General features: G+C 42.4%; 1 protein-coding gene across 1 annotated transcript in view; it reads right to left on the reverse strand.

The window, feature by feature from the left end:
* Nucleotides 1-16,260, reverse strand: part of LOC126412934 (head-specific guanylate cyclase-like) — a gene marked incomplete at its 5' end in the record, with an annotated part of 516,083 nt that overhangs the window by 192,259 nt on the left and 307,564 nt on the right. The window contains one exon of the mRNA XM_050082825.1: nt 14,223-14,305. Within this exon, the coding sequence (XP_049938782.1) occupies nt 14,223-14,305 (83 nt within the window). The remainder of the gene's footprint in view (nt 1-14,222; nt 14,306-16,260) is intronic.

Here is a 16,260-nt window from a genome sequence, read left to right on the forward strand (position 1 = left end):
GACAAAAAAATATGGAGATCTCGTAGCTGTGGTGGTCATGGGATATGCGGTAATTATTGTCGTGCTCGTGAAACCATTCGTGGACGATGCGTATAGTGTGAAGAGGGACGTTTCGTCCTGGGTCACTTACTCACCATTGGGGAACAAACGTTGTACCGGGAAATGGACCTGATTAGAATAATAACACATGTTACCTTGCAGAGTAACCATGAGGCCCGTTGAATACAACGATCTGTTTCTCCCAGTCATCACAGAAGCCCTGCCATGCCTCATGTTTGGGAAGTAAAATCCGCCAGAATTCGGAAACAGGTTGGAACTATACGCTCCCGACCAAATGACTTTCTTCCACGACACCGTAGTCCAGGTTTTACGGTTCAGCAGCACGCATCCTGTTACGGGCATCTGCATCATTGATGAGTTGTTTTGGACGTCAAGATAGCCCTGCAATTCCCTGCTTATGGAGCCTCCTCCATGTTGTTTTGGCGCAGCTGTCGTCCTCATATTTTTCGTTAAGGTCCTTTTCAACAACAAATTATCACGATTCCTCCACGTACTCTTTCGTCTGCCTTTTGACTTAGCGGATGAAGTTTACCCGTTTGCGGTACAAATCTTCGATATGGTGCATCTTGAAACCCCAAACACTTCTGCTATCTTGCCTAAGGAAGCACTCACAATACTTCACGAACAATTTGTCCATGTTCGAATTACGTCAGACTCGACATAACACATTCAGAACTACGCAGAACACTCATGATGGTTATGTCTGGTTTCTGGAGCAATGAACTGCGCAGGCATGAGCGCCAATACGAAGCCTCGATTGTGACAGTCCACTCTAGCCACTGCCACAGATGAGGATGAAATGATGAGAACATTACAAACACCCAGTACCTGGGCAGAGAAAATCCCCAACCCGGCCGGGAATCGAACCCGGGATCCGATCATACAGAGGCAGCATCGTTAGCCACTAGACCACGAGCTGCGGACGCAGATCACTGACGACGACCGACACTTTCAACGAACTGAGGACATTGCACAAGTCCCGTTCGTGTTCAAACACAACAGCGCAACTTGTAGGCTTGGCTGTCATTTACATTTATGTTGAAGCACCTATTTCTCGCAGTGTTTCAACATTTAGTTCAACTCCTGATATACTAGGAAAGCCTAAAGCGAAAAATGTCGATGTACAATCGTGTTAACAGTGTTCAGCGAGGTTTCGACGGTAGCTGCCCATACCAGTCAGAGTTTCTAGCTCGTCAATCTCGTCGGAATGAATTATTCTCCTGTGAACTCAGTGTTTCTAAGACTTTAGGAAAGTGACTTAGAGGCTTTATACTGGAATATTCATTAATTTCTGTTGCTTGAGCTGGAAACACGTAGGCGTTCAACTCGTAAGTGAAATGCCTTTAGATTAAAGCAGCCTTGTCGTGCTGGTTTGTCGTAAAATTTTCGGCGTACAGACACGAAGTGCGATAGTGGGGATAGGAACCATAAGTTTGGAACATAAGAAAGATACCTCGTCTTTTACAATAGTAAGTGGACGCATGGCTTCTATTTAATATTCGCTGAGACCGATACGCGTTCAGTTTACAGTGTGAGCTACCACATGAGGAAGAGTTGTCCCCGTAGGCGGTCTTTCGACCTTTTAATTGCCGCTGGATGATACTGCCTGTTAAGCAGGTGCTGCCGCTACAGAAACCGCTACGTAAGTAAATTATTGTATGTGAAAGTGCACTTGTAATTAATTCGTGAATATCGAATTTTGATCTACAGGCAACACAAGCATGGGGGATCGCAGAGGAAAAGTCGTTATACGATGATACCGATAGGCGCGTTGTTAACGCAGCAACGGACAATAGCACCAGTGAGCCGTCTATAGCTGATAATGTAGAGTCGGCCAATAGCGAGGGAGTAAACGTTGTAGACAAATTAGAAATTCACGAGCGAAAATGCAAAAACCCACATGTGGTCGGTTACTCAAATCTACAGTCTCGCGGTGCACCTCTGTACAGGAAACATTTGCACTCCTCCAAACATCAGAGTGGATGCAAATGGATGTCGATTTGCTTTCTTCCTTTCTTTGTAGCGAGGGAAATTCGAAGTTTGGGATATGGAAATCATATCTCAACGAGAGAAATGCGTACGGTACCAGAGCCAGAGCATGAGAGCAGCACTTGGGAAGCCATGGAGCAGAAAGGATATCTCACCCCAAATTTAAAGACTAACAAAAATGATACGAAAAGAACGTAAATTGTAAATTCTCGCTTCCAGGAAGTAAACACAGGCAAACAGTTCGCAAGCAGCTAGTCGTACAGCAAACTAGTAATAGTTCACCCATCCCCCCAAACTCACACACACACACTGCTGGGGACATAGAAAACACAGAACCACACAACACAGTTCCTAATGGTAATATGGAAGTGAACGAATTCCGTCACAATAATTCAGACCTTAGCATGCAAAATGGACAAATCGACAACGGTTATGACTCATTCTCGGCCACGGTTGTAAGGTAATGAAACGGATATCATCATTATTGCTCAGGAACGCTCCCCTGGAGCATGATGCTGCAACGAACTTACATTACGACAATTATTATAATTTGTAAGAGAACTGTCCTAAGCCGGCCGGTGTGGCCGTGCGGTTCTAGGCGCCTCATTCTCGAACCGCAGGTTCGAACCCTGCCCCCTCGGGCATGGATGTGTGTGATGTCCATAGGTTGGTTAGGTTTAAGTAGTCCTAAGTTCTAGGGGACTGATGTCCTAAGATGTTAAGTCCCATAGTGCTCAGAGCCATTTGAACCAACCAACTGTCCTAAAAGTTTGTTCCTTTGCTGAGGATTCGCATAGTAATCGAGTTTAAATTTGCTTTTCTCAAAGAAGTTCTTGAGCTGTGTGGGCTCCCTTTCCCTTTACAAATCGCCCGCTTGTCTGCATGAGTTCGCGTCCGCCGTAAAGGGTGCGCTGTTAATCCAGGGGGCGTGGTGGCGGTGTCGCGATCGGGCAACCGAGGCGTTGGTACGTGGCGTAGTGAGATGGCACCGGTGGTGTTCGGGCGGCGGCGTCTTCCCCTCTTAGCCAGTTTGTGGCGAGCATACTGAGTTTGGGCACTGGGAAGTTTGTGCGAGTACGACGGGTTTTCTGGATCAGGCGCTTTCTTAGTGTAGAGCCCACACATGTCTTCCTGAATAGATTAATTTGCCGTTTGGTAATCTAGTTGCGCTTGGCAGCGCATGGTAGCTGATTCGTGACCGCGGAAAAGTTGCAAATTTCTGGTTGTTTAGTCTTCCAGCAGTACTTCTAGAATCGCTATGCTTTTCTAGCCTCTTCTTTTGTAATACCCACTGTATGTGTGTACTATAACACTTTTAGCTTTAGCCATCTCGCTGAGCAACTGCGACAACGTTGAGCCTACGGTGATGGCCCGGACTTGTACGCACCTGTAGTCTCTTCCAGTATGACGGCAAATGCGCTAGTCCTCCTTTTGGGACTCTTGCACGGTAGTGCCTTTGCAGCTATCCTTCTAAGCGGCACGTTGGTCTGCACCATCTTCTCCAGGTAGTCGTGGCTCGCTAATATGTGTAATTGTAATCTGTTTACTGTTTCAACACTATGTAATCAAAAGTATCCGGACACGCTAAAAACATACATTTTTCATATTAGGTGCATTTTGCTGCCACTGCCAGGTACTGCATATCAGCGACCTCAGTAGTCGTTAGGCATCGTGAGAGAGCAGAATGGGGCGCTCCGCGGACCTCACGGACTTCTAACGAGGTCAGGTGAATGTGTGGCACTTGTGTCATAAGTCTGTACGTTAGATTTTCACACTCCTAAACATGCCTAGCTTCAATGTTTCCGACGTGATAGTGAAGTGGAGACCTGAAAGGACACGTACAGAATAAAAGCGTACAGGCCGACCTCGTTGACTGACAAAGACCACCGACACCTGAAGAGGGTCGTAATATGGAATAGGCAGACATCTATCCACACCATCACATAGGAATTCCAAACTGCTTCAGTATCCACTGCAAGTACTATGACAGTTAGGCGGAAGGTGAGAAAACTTGGATTTCATGGTCGAGTGGCTGCTCATAAACCACACATCACGCCTGTGAATGCCAAACGAGGCGTCACTTGGTGTAAGGAGCGTAATTATTGGACGATTGAACAGTGGGAAAACGTTGTGTGGAGCGATGAATCACGGTACACAATGTGGCAATCCAATGGTATTCCGAATACCCGGTGAACGTCATCTGCCAGAGTGTTGTGTAGTGGCAACAGTAAAATTCGCAGGCGGTGGTGTTATGGTGTGGTCGGGTTTTTCATGGAGGGGTCTTGCTCCCCTTGTTGTTTTGCGTGGCACTACATTGACCTACATTGATGTTCTAAGCACCTTCTTGCTTCCCATTGTTGAAGAGCAATTGGGGGATGGCGATTGCATCTTTCAACACAATCGAGCACCCGTTCATAATGCACGGTCTGTGGCGGAGTGGTTACACGACAATAACATCACTGTAATGGACTCGTCTGCACAGAATTCAGACCTTATAATATAGAACACCTTTGGGATGTTTTGGTACGCCGACTTCGTGACAGGTCTCACCGACCGACATCGATACCTCTCCTCACTGCAGCACTCCATGAAGAATGGGCTGCCATTCCCCAAGAAACCTTCCAGCACATTACTGAACGTATGTCTGCGAGAGTGGAAGCTGTCATGAAGGTTAAGGATGGGCCAACATCATATTGAATTCCAGCATTGCCGATGGAGGGCGCCACGAACTTGTAAGTCATTTTCAGCCGGGTGTCCGGGTACTTTTGATCACATACTGTAACTGCTGTTTTTCTCACTTTTAAGGCCTAAGCGGACAGTGGAGACAACTGCTCGCTGACTTACATAATTGTAATCTAGAAAATCTTTCATACGACCACAGTTTTCTGATTCTAAGGCGCTAAGCGTCTAGTTATTCTATGGCAGTTTGTGACCCATTCTTTAACAGTGAAATACGTCTTTAAGCTTGTCCTAGTTTATTTATTGGTATGGGAAGCTACTCCTGTTGTAGAATGCTTATGTTGTTGTTTTCGTAGTTTATTTAATGTGAGAGTCTTCCATCCCCCTTCCTTTAACTGCCGGAGACTAACGGCACTGGCTTAGGGCACCTCGCATTTGCTTTGGCGATAGTTTAATGTATTTCGCCGCCCCGCGTGACGGCGTTACACAGGACAAGGGTCCAGAGTTGGCGCACATGGTTTGACTCTGGCTATACATATGTGGATAATGCAATCTGAATTGATCTGACACTGAGCAGAGTTAGACTGATCAAATCTCCTGACGTTTCTCTGTATAGGAGCAGCTGAGAGCAAGTGGAAGTTGTAATTTGTATGCCCTGACAATGCCGGAGCGGCAGTACGTTACCCTGTTTGCTTTGTGCGGTGATGTAAATTGCAGCTGGCGAGACGTGTGCGGCGGAGGTGAGACGTGGAGGCGGCACCTGTGAATCGATCGTAGCCACGAAAGAAATGCAAAATTCTCATTTTCCATCGTTCAGGCAGATGGATCGCAATTTACTCTCTACCAGAGCCCTGAAACCACGGTAGATTTCAGTGTGTGACATACCCATTCGCTGGTCATACCAAGGACCAATTTGGCTCACTTATACAACAGAGTGCACGAGGATGCCACACGTCAAGACTGGTAAACCAAAAACGAATAAGTATGTCCTTGGCAAACAAGCAGTAGGAGACATTTGAAGAGACACTGTCAGTACAGTAAGAACTTCACCACAGGCTGCCCAGTCTAAACTACTAGCAAATGAAGTCATTCTCAAGACAGGTCCCAAGTGCCAATCACACAAGCCAAAGCCTCGACTAGAAGTACCTCCAGACCAAAGTCCTGCAACCGAGTGCTTAAAAGCTCTCCAGAAAAAAAATTCAGTTTCCTTGCAAAGCGCATGAATGACATCGCCTTAATCCCGTCTTAAGACTATAACAGGGCTCTAGAGGCGCTAAATCTCCCCTCCCACTTGAGAACACAAACTCATGTCGAACCAGGGTAAGAGTTAAGAAACCTCCATCTCTGTAAAAAAAAGAAACCGCCAATTATTGCATTTTTTAAGTTTATACAGAGGGGAAAGTGATTTTCCCCAAAGTCGTGTAGCTTCCCACAGCAACAATCAAACAGATACAATCTTAAAGATCTTCATCTAAATCGCCTGTGGCTTGGAGCTTATTAGTCCTAGCTATGAGGTGTAATAAAGATTATGTCTCTAAACGTTTTTCAGGAGCCAGAGTTTCTTATACGACAGTGGCGTCCAATGGATGTGGTTTACAGGCCTATTTGCAGTATCAGTGAACACAAAACTTGTGGCCGGCCGCGGTGGTCTAGCGGTTCTAGGCGCGCAGTCCAGAACCGCGCGACTGCTACGGTCGCAGGTTAGAATCCTGCCTCGGGCATGGATGTGTGTGCTGTCCTTAGGTTAGTTAGGTTTAAGTAGTTCTAAGTTCTAGGGGACTGATGACCTCTGATGTTAAGTCCCATAGTGCTCAGACCCATTTCAACCATTTGAACAAAACTTGTGAAGTTTTTTCATGCCTGGTTTATGACTCGACTATGTAGACACATTTCGTCAAACCATCGACCTCAGCCCAGGCTTTAGCTGGCGCCACGGCAGGTATCACAGCATTGTTCTACTGGAGACCTGTCGTGGTGTGGGGCTGCCCCGTCTGCCCTGTATCACTGTGGGCCTATCTGGCATGATTTACTGAGGGATGGGCCCGCCGGCAGTTGCTTTCAACTCACAACATGACATTTCTACAAGCTAAGAACCATAAAAATCAATGTCTCATCAGGCCGTTAACTTTCTAGAGTCTTGCTCAAGCTGCGTCAGGTTGTAAGAAAATCTTTAATAATTTTCCGTATACAAAAAATAGCTGAGAAATTAACTTGTCTTCTCTGAAAGTGACCAGTCTTCAGACTGAAGACAACAACAACAGCTACAACAACAACAACAGCAGCAGCAATAACACTGTGATTATGTTCTGTAGCTGTCACATCAGCCATCAATTGCTGCAAGGTCAACTTCATTTCAGATTGTGTCATTTCTTACAGTGGTTTGTACCATGAGTCTGTATACATACTGAGGATAAATTCCAGTTGCCTTACTTGTAGTGTTGCCCGTCTTTTCAATATTAAGACTGATGCTACACGGCGATATGACTGAGGATTCGTTTTATTACATTTTGTTTTCATCAGGATATCTGCATCATCATTCCCAGGTTCCTGTCATTGTTTCACACATCCGGAAACCTTAGAATCTTAAATATCAAGCTGTTTTTTGCGTCTGTAGACACAGTGCCGGAAGGAAACGTACACATGTATTCTAGTCTTCAGCATTTGATTCGTTGCAATAGCAACAGAATACACCTGTGTTGCAGTCGGACCTGTTATTAATGCTTTGAGGCTGCTTACTGTTGCAAATTTACCAAATGTCTCGAAATGTTTTCGCAGGCTGTTTGCAGTCTTAGAATTTATATTTTTGTAGTCTAAGGTCGAGGATCCATTACCGATGTTATCACCACTACTACCGTTTGTTTTCGGTAAATATTGTAGAAAGTAATTCATGTGAAGTACTCATTGAGTTACCATATGAGTTAAATTTTAACTCTCAACTCTTGTGTTCCATTAGTATATCGAACTTATGTCACATAACGGGCTGATTTGTAACACTGAAGATAAATATTGAGTATTCATATTTCAATTATGGATCTCATTGACCTGTGTTGATACGGCATGTGTATATTACAAATTCATAATTGCATTGTAATTGCAGCTACTCAAGGTCTTGTTTACATAAGGTAAAGTGGTCCAATATCGGAGACTGTTTACTCCGACTGCAACATAAACATTGTCCACTACGATGGCTGCTCTCCGTTAGATGCCGCCATACTAACAGTGCACCAGTTCTGCCATGGAACCGGCACGCCGTAACAGCGTGCATTGCACTTTACGCTATTCTGTAACGAACAGTGTTCGACACAGCTTTTGCATGCGGTCCTGTATTGGAAATGTAGCAACTGGCTGCTAGTTACTCATTCGCACCAATAACACAGAGTCCCAAATGTAACGCTCAGCCATCCAATGTTCCCCGCGGGAACACTAGCGCTCATTTTAATTTCAGATTATTACAAACTTACCCAAGCGTGCCCTGAATACCTAACAGGCCGTAGCGAGATCAGAGACGTCACTTCCCGTACTGCCCCGTTGACGCTAGATGTGTGTGACAGTCTCATCTGGGAGCGCGCCGCCGACACGAGTGTTTGTTTCAGCACAATGGAAAGAGAGCATTATCTCTCTCTCTCTGTCTCTCTCTCCCTCTCTCTCTCACACACACACTCTCTCTCTCTCACACACACACAGTCGAGCACAAAGAACGAAAGACATTACAAAAGGTGGGGTGCGGAGTAATGTGCGCCTATTAACTAACTCAAAAGTGACAATACTGCTGTGTCCTCAAGGATGAGTCTTTCATAGGATGGTGACATTTATTTTTGCCTCCACACGAATAGGTATGTTAATCTAGGCCATGATTCTTCCTTCCTTCTGACGTAAAGGAAATTAGTCTCGAGGAAAATATACATCTAAAGAACTTCATTATTATGGTTTTGTTCATGGCTGTGGTTTGGTAGCTGAATAAAGGTAAAAAGTGAGTTACCAGCAGCACAAGAAAAGCTTTATTCGGTGCACTTTACTGGTTTTCAGATTTTAAACTGTCTTCAGAAGTGAAATAGGCTTATGTCATTAGTAAGTCAACATCAAAATAATTATCGAACGGTGACACCCTTTGCAGCAGACTCAACAAAACATAGTAATATCGTTAAAAGTACGTGTTATGAGTGATGGGCGGCAAAGAGTTAACTGTCTAACTACATACTGTACTTAGTATTTGTCGCACATAGTTATTATGTACGATACGAAGCTTGACAGTTAACTGTTTACCACTCATCGCAAGTATCAAGTATTTTTAGGGATATCACTCTGTAAAGTGAAGCAAGTAAAGCTTCTCTTGGGCAACTGACGACTGACTTTTTGTCGTAATCGAAACTTCGTTATTACCGACAAGTCTTCAAGAGGATGTCAATCAGAGTGTGATGTTTTCTACACGTAAGTATGCATGTGGGGACACAATTAACAAGGAAACTACATGTAAGTATCTCGTGCCAATTGAATTATATTATGTATGCGTACGAAATGAACATTCAGCAGTATTAACATTTTTGCGAGCAATGAAGTATATCTACATCTACGTGACTACTCTGCAGTTCAGTTATGCGCATGGCAGAGGATTCATCGAATCAGTTTCATACCATTTCTCTACCGTTCCACCCTCTTACAGCGCAAATGAAAAGCGAACACTTAAACCCTGATTTCTCTCATTCCGTTACAATGATCATTTATCACTCTGTAGATGAGTGCCAATGAACTATTTTCTCATTTGGAGCAGAACTTTGGAGTCTGAAATAGCGCGAAAAGATCTCACCGCAACGTAAAATAACTTTCTATTAATCATTGCGACCCCAACACGCGTATTACGTCCGTGACACTGTCTTCGCTATTCCTCGTTAATACAAACCGACATGCTATTATTTGAACTTTTTCAATACCCTCCAACAATCCTACAGGCTAAGGATCCCATACTGCACTGGCGTGCTCCAGCAGAGAACGGTCAAGACTAGTGTAAGAAGTTTCCTTAGTAGCCCTGTTGCTGCTTCTGCCTATAAAATGCAGTCTTTGATTTGCTTTCACCACAACGTTATCTACGTGATTGTTCCATTTTATGTATACATGGGTATAAGTATTAAGTATATAACCTACAACAACGTTTTACTTATACACCCTGTGTACATAAACGACTGAGCAACTATACCCTCAACTGGAAACAAATAATACACGAGGTCTCAGAAGTATTAAACCAATTTCACAAGATTAAATCTCATACATGACTGAAGACAGAAACTTGATATACGCCTTAACTTACGTATAGGACTACATATCCAGTATCTTGAAGTATCTTCTTTGAAAGGTTGTATTTTTTACGCGCCTACACATTAAACCTAGTGGTACTTTTCAGATTTACATTTACGATCAAAATTTTCATTTGTCTTTCACAAATGTTCCACCTGTCCTCTAATAGACACACAACAAACTTTCAGATCGAAATCAGTCTGATTTTGTACTTTTTGCACGCGTGTCTGACCTTATTACAATCGCTGCTATTGCTATAAGTAATCATAGTTCACGCAAACTTGTTGGAAGGGGAGGCACGTACACCAAGTGTTTCGCAACACCCCCCCCCCCTCCTCCAAAAAAACAGGAAAAACATATACCATGAGATGTGACCTTCGATGCCAATGGTGCAGTGCGACATACCTGCGCACCCTTACGTTGTAAGAAATGTTGTGTCGTATTCTCTACGAAGATCACATGGCACAATTGTACCCGAACGCTGTCGCTGTGCTATTGGCGCCCCGTCGAGACCCAAACTGAAAGTTAGTAAGAACGAGAGAGCAAGCGAGACGCCGCTCCAGGGAGCCCCTATCGGGAACCACAAGAACTGACAGCATACGAATAGCGCTAGGGTAAACTTCTCGATACGATGCGTAAGCTGAAATACACTCCAAGATTCAGTCCTCATTTATGTAGAAGATATAGTATTGTGAAATTAGAGGAATAATTGTGAGCACCTTATTGTGAGAGGAATAGTCGATATTCAGAGAAATGATAAGAACGATCATTCGATGCAAAACTGTCAAGAAAAGATGGGCTCTAAAATGCACATCTTAAGAGCTATAAGCACTTTATCTTCCACACTGGGAAAAAAATTCTACTAAACGCACCTTGCTTTTCATATGTAAAGAGTCAGTAGTGAGGACCAAAGCAAGAACAAAATGTCGAATAAACATACGACCTGAACTGCATACCTTTAGAGCTATTAGCACTGGTTCACAGTAGCAAAGATGAACAAGTGCTTACACCTCTTAAGGTATGAGTTTTTGAACCCATGTTTACTGGATTTCCTCCTGGTTGACCTTGCACTATTGGAAGACACAGTAAGGTAAGTCAACATAATTAAAAATTTCTAGTTATTGGTTCGGTACTTCAGAAGAACTGCCGTTTAGCCTTGAAAGGCTTAACTCTCGTCGAACCAGGGCACAATAATTTTAACTAAACTTGTTTACTACATGATTTAAAGGAACGTCATTTGAGGAATCACTTCAAAATAGGTAAGTCGTGACCAATAGGTGACAGAACGTTTGCGCTCATAAAACACAATTGTAAAATTTTTACCTGTATCATTACAACGTAAAAGTAACAACTGTAACTAAACATAAGTTCCACTTCAACAATATAAGACCAGAACAATAAGAAGATGAGCAGCGGTGCACACTTACAACTCTGGAAGAGACAATAACCTATACTATTCGTTATTAGACCTGTTTGAAAGAGTTAAATATCCATCTACAAAAAATTTTGATTATTTGCCTAGTAACGTAACATATCCGAAAGGCAATGAACAAAGTTTTAAGTTGTCATAAAATCATTTCATCTGGATAACTCCTATTCCATAAGCAACTTTTTAATTAAAACCTGACAGTCTTTACAAAGTTTAAAAATAGTAATAAGTTTAGGTTCAAGCGTAAGACTGAAAAATATATTGATTAATGTTAAATGTAGGCCAGTCGGGAACGTATAAAAAGAGAGCATGTAGCCACCCAATGAAACTATTTGCAAGTCGACTCGTTCTACATTAATTCCTCAAAAATGTGGTGCAAGTGAAATGGAACACGTAAGTAACGGGATGCCCATCACGTTTCTATCATATTTTTTACCACAGCAGACGCAACTTGCATTCGAAGCCACTAAAAGAAGGCACGGACGTAGCAAGTCCAAGTCAGGGTGTTTTAGATATTTATAGTCATAATTATACGGACGGTAGTAGCTGAAGTCCTCAGAAAGTCGAATGACTATACAGAGAGAACTTTCGCTACAGAGTCACCAAATTTATATCTAAAACTTTTAACGAAAGATATAAATCACCTAGCGAATAAAAACTGCAGTTCTAACAATCTGCCCGCAGACAACGCAGCTGCGTAAGGAGGGTTCATAGGAAATTATTACTACCAATGCAGAAATATGAAGGTTATTAGAACTTGATGGAGATAAAGGCTGCTAACCATCTGCACGTTCAAATTACATTTAATACATGTAAAAATATTAAAGACCCTATATCGTTTGACTACACAATCGACGTTTCTCTGAAGGCTGTCACAACTGGCAAAACACTGCAATCAAAGCTAAGAAGGCGAAGATAGTGTACGAGGAGACAAAAACTATTTATTTAAAATAACCTAAATCCATTAACAAGGGAGAATCAACTGACGATATTCGTGTGCAATATACTATAGTTTGGGAATGAGGGAAATACATTGACAGTTTCGAACAGGAGGCGCAATGCAGCCTTCGAAATGTGGAACTTCCGTCGAATACAAAAAAATTATGGTCGAAACGGTAAACAATAATCGATGAAACGAATAGGAAGGAAGCTAGAAATAGATCAGATTAACTCAATAAGGAAAGGATGAGAATCATTCGCAATGTAGTGGAGGACAAGCAATATTAGCGGAAGTCCAAAAGGAAAGCTTTAAAAACTAGTGGTCTAAATTTGGTTCAGTTCTCACCATTTAAAAGACTGACTAAACACAGAGAAAAATTGAAGATGAATGAGGCTGTCTAGCTCAGTGGTTGAAACGGAAGAAGACTTCAAATGCTTATTATGTATTAGACCACATTACTGTAGAACCGGTGAAAGATTCTTGCGCCTCAGAAATGCTGAGTGATGGATGGTATAAGCCATTTCCCCTTTTAGTAGTATTTTCCTGAATATTTCTGTAGTTTTCGAACAGTGCTTTATCGTTTTTAAGAGAATAAATGTACTGTAAACCAATCACATGTTCTTTTTGTATGCTTATTTGTAAGGAACAATCACTTATTAGGTAGGGAATGTAGAAAAATTTGGCATTTCTTTGACTTTTTCAACTCCAAAGACTGCTGTTGCCTTTAAGGAAACTGTTGCAGAGCTTTTAAGATCCTAGACAGGAATGAATTCCAATTGAAGACTAAAATATTCAGATTCATATATTGATTTTGCCTCGTGTGTAATTTCTGATGGTGTAATCAGGACTTGTACAATACAGACCTGAAAATTTAGTATTTTTTGGAAGTTCAGTAGCAATTCATTTTGAGAGATCATTTTAAAATTTATGAGAAAATCTGAAATAAGCTTACATTTTAAAGCATTAAAGTTCCTCGTTTGGTCTATATTATTTCTGGATACCCTTTTCACTGATAAGATAACAGAAGTTTTCCAGAATGAATATTATCGTAAAATGAAGACCATATTAACACAGGATTCAAGTAAAGAGCCCTTTTTCGTTTTCAATAATTTCGTGAAAATTTTCTGACTGTGGTATGCATTGTTTATTGTTTTAAATGTATCAAGCTCTGCAGCTTGTATAAATTAGACATACAGCGCAATGAACCAAATATCGGAAAGAAAATGGGATAAAATGTTATTTCTTCATAAAATTTTAGAATAAAATTTTATAAAAATTGTTCGTCGGTATGAGTCACAGAGACGTCATTCAAATGCAAAAATTCGTAATTCGTGTCCTGAAACTATTCTACAAGTGCAAATGCGTTAGTAAAGTTATGTCGCCCCCGTTTGTGATTAAGTGAAATGGCCGTACAGTTTCAAATATTTTAGTTTTGTAGACACTTAATAAGTTTGCCTTTTCTCCACACCTGGCACCAAGCAATTCCAAAGAGTGCTACTAGCAGAAGGGTGTGACATCTGCACTGATATTCTCCCATACCTCCTTCCCCAGACTGGCTGTCATACCGTGACTCCATTTGGTAAGTCTATTATATTTTTATTTTTTAAAGAATCTTCCAGCGTTCTTCTTTTCTCAGGACACGTGGATGGGAAAATCGAAATGTTAAGGCCTTTAATAGAGACTTCTGACGTAAGATCTCTATGAGGTGTCTGGCACAGAAAAGGAATTTCTGTCAAATAACACGAATTACTCTCTTAGTCGATTCTTAGCACGGTATGGTCTTCTTGTAAAGAGATGCTTATTTATTTTATCAATGGAAGAGTTAGATATACATACCATTAGTTTTTTGAAGTGTGTCGTATATGTCTTCCAGATAGGAATAGTTCTGCCATCGGCTCACATCCTTCGGTAGCTTCTCACTGTAACAAATAGAGGAAAATTGTACCGAGATTTATCTTTTAAGACATGGTATTGCACTGTGCAAGAGAAACATTATAAGAAAAAAGAGAAACACATATAAATTGCTTTCCGTTTGTAAGATGTGGTGATAGTGACAAAATCTATCCACTAGTGAGCTTCTGCTCACTAATGGGACTGAAATCAAATTCAGTCTATCACATTGAAGTGATTTAGAGACCTTTAGATCTTTAAACAATTATGAATACGTAAAGAGACTATCCAGAATTCCGTCTGACTGCTTACAACTTTTGTGGACCTAAAGTTACATTGTGCTCGTGTTCCTTGTATCAAGAGTGTCACATTATTATTCTTCAAGTTATACGAGGGCTGTCCAGAAAGTAAGTTACGACTCATCGCGAAATGAAAATCACTGTGAAAATCAGAAATGTTTCATTTGTAACAGTTAGCTACACCTTTCAGTTACTTCTCTACGTAGTCGCCGTTCTGACTCAGACATTCGTCGTAGCGTTGTACCAACTTTCCAATACCCTCATCACAGAAGGCAGCCGCCAGTGCTTTCCGCCAATTCTCTACGCTGGCCTAAAGCTCGTTGTCTATGCCAAAATGTTGTCTTCATAGCCAGCGGTTCGTTTGAGCAGAGATGAAACTCAGTGGGAGACAATTACGGGATGTATTGTGGGTAACCAAACATTTCCAATTGAAACGATGCAGGAACATCTTCATTGCCCCTGCAGAATGGGGCTGAGAATTGTCTTGAAGAAGAAACCGCACGACACTTATGCAATGTTGGTTGCATAGCTTCTGGGGAAAATTCTCACCAGGCCCTCGTACTTGGCGGGAGACACTATTTTCTATAACACCTTTACGAGCTCACTAAGAGCTCAGGAATGAAAAGAGCGACATAATTTTACCTAGAGTCGTACAAGAGACACTGCCCAACACATCTTTACAAAGCTTTATCGGATTTTCATAGTCGTTTGCATTTCGCGACCGATCGTAACTTACTTTCCGGACAGCCCTCGTATGTCGCAAACAAAAAGTTATCTCCTCCACTTTGCAAGCTTCTTCATTGTGTTATGGTCGTTAGAAGATGTAGCTTTGTCAGCAACGTAAGTTGTTATCAGAAACGAGCTATTATGAATGAAAACGCCACTGGCAACTGGTGGAATTTGGTTTTCACTGAGCACACTACCTGTTTCACGGCTTACGGCTGCATCTTCAGGTGCAACAAAAATTGTTACATTAGTCCATCACAGGTCCACACAGCGTTCTTAGTCAAAGGGTTGCCGTTGGGTTCACCTCTGATGGATTGAGGTAGTAATTCTTGTTGCACATGAAGACGCGGGTGTAAGCCGTGAAATCGGTTGTGTGATCAATGAGAACAAAATTTTACCATCTGTCAGCGGTGTTTTCGTTCACCACGACCTTCAGCAGCTGAGTATGCCGTGCCACATAACATTGTTGCACCAAAAACAACCGTAAGATAAAGACAAACTCTGGAGACCGATGGAAACGTGGTCTCTACGTTTGCACGATGCGTGGCTCGGACTGCGGGAGTGTGGTCGGGTGGCACGCCGAGTGCCTCAGTAATACAGTGTTAGCTGTGGATTCATTGATTGTCAGGATTTATAAAACGCAAAACTTCTTCGTACCACTGGCCGGAGGCGGCATAGCAGTGCTCGTAGCTGAGTCTTCGTAATTCGCCCGACTCGGCACGCGTTGACGCTGCCTGGTGTGTTCAGGGACAGCGCTCTCAATGGAGGTGGGAATGTACAGAATCTCCACCCAGAGACCTGCAGGCGTTATCCATCCATCTTGGAAGCTAACCTTTCCATCTAGGCACTCTCATCTACATCTACACCTCCATCTACATCTATATCTACATACACACTCAGCAATCCAGCATACAGTGCGTGGCGGAGGGTACCTCGTACCACAAGTAGCATCTTCTATC

Source organism: Schistocerca serialis, chromosome 7, assembly GCF_023864345.2.
Source record: "Schistocerca serialis cubense isolate TAMUIC-IGC-003099 chromosome 7, iqSchSeri2.2, whole genome shotgun sequence".
In the NCBI taxonomy this organism is placed as follows: domain Eukaryota; kingdom Metazoa; phylum Arthropoda; class Insecta; order Orthoptera; family Acrididae; genus Schistocerca; species Schistocerca serialis.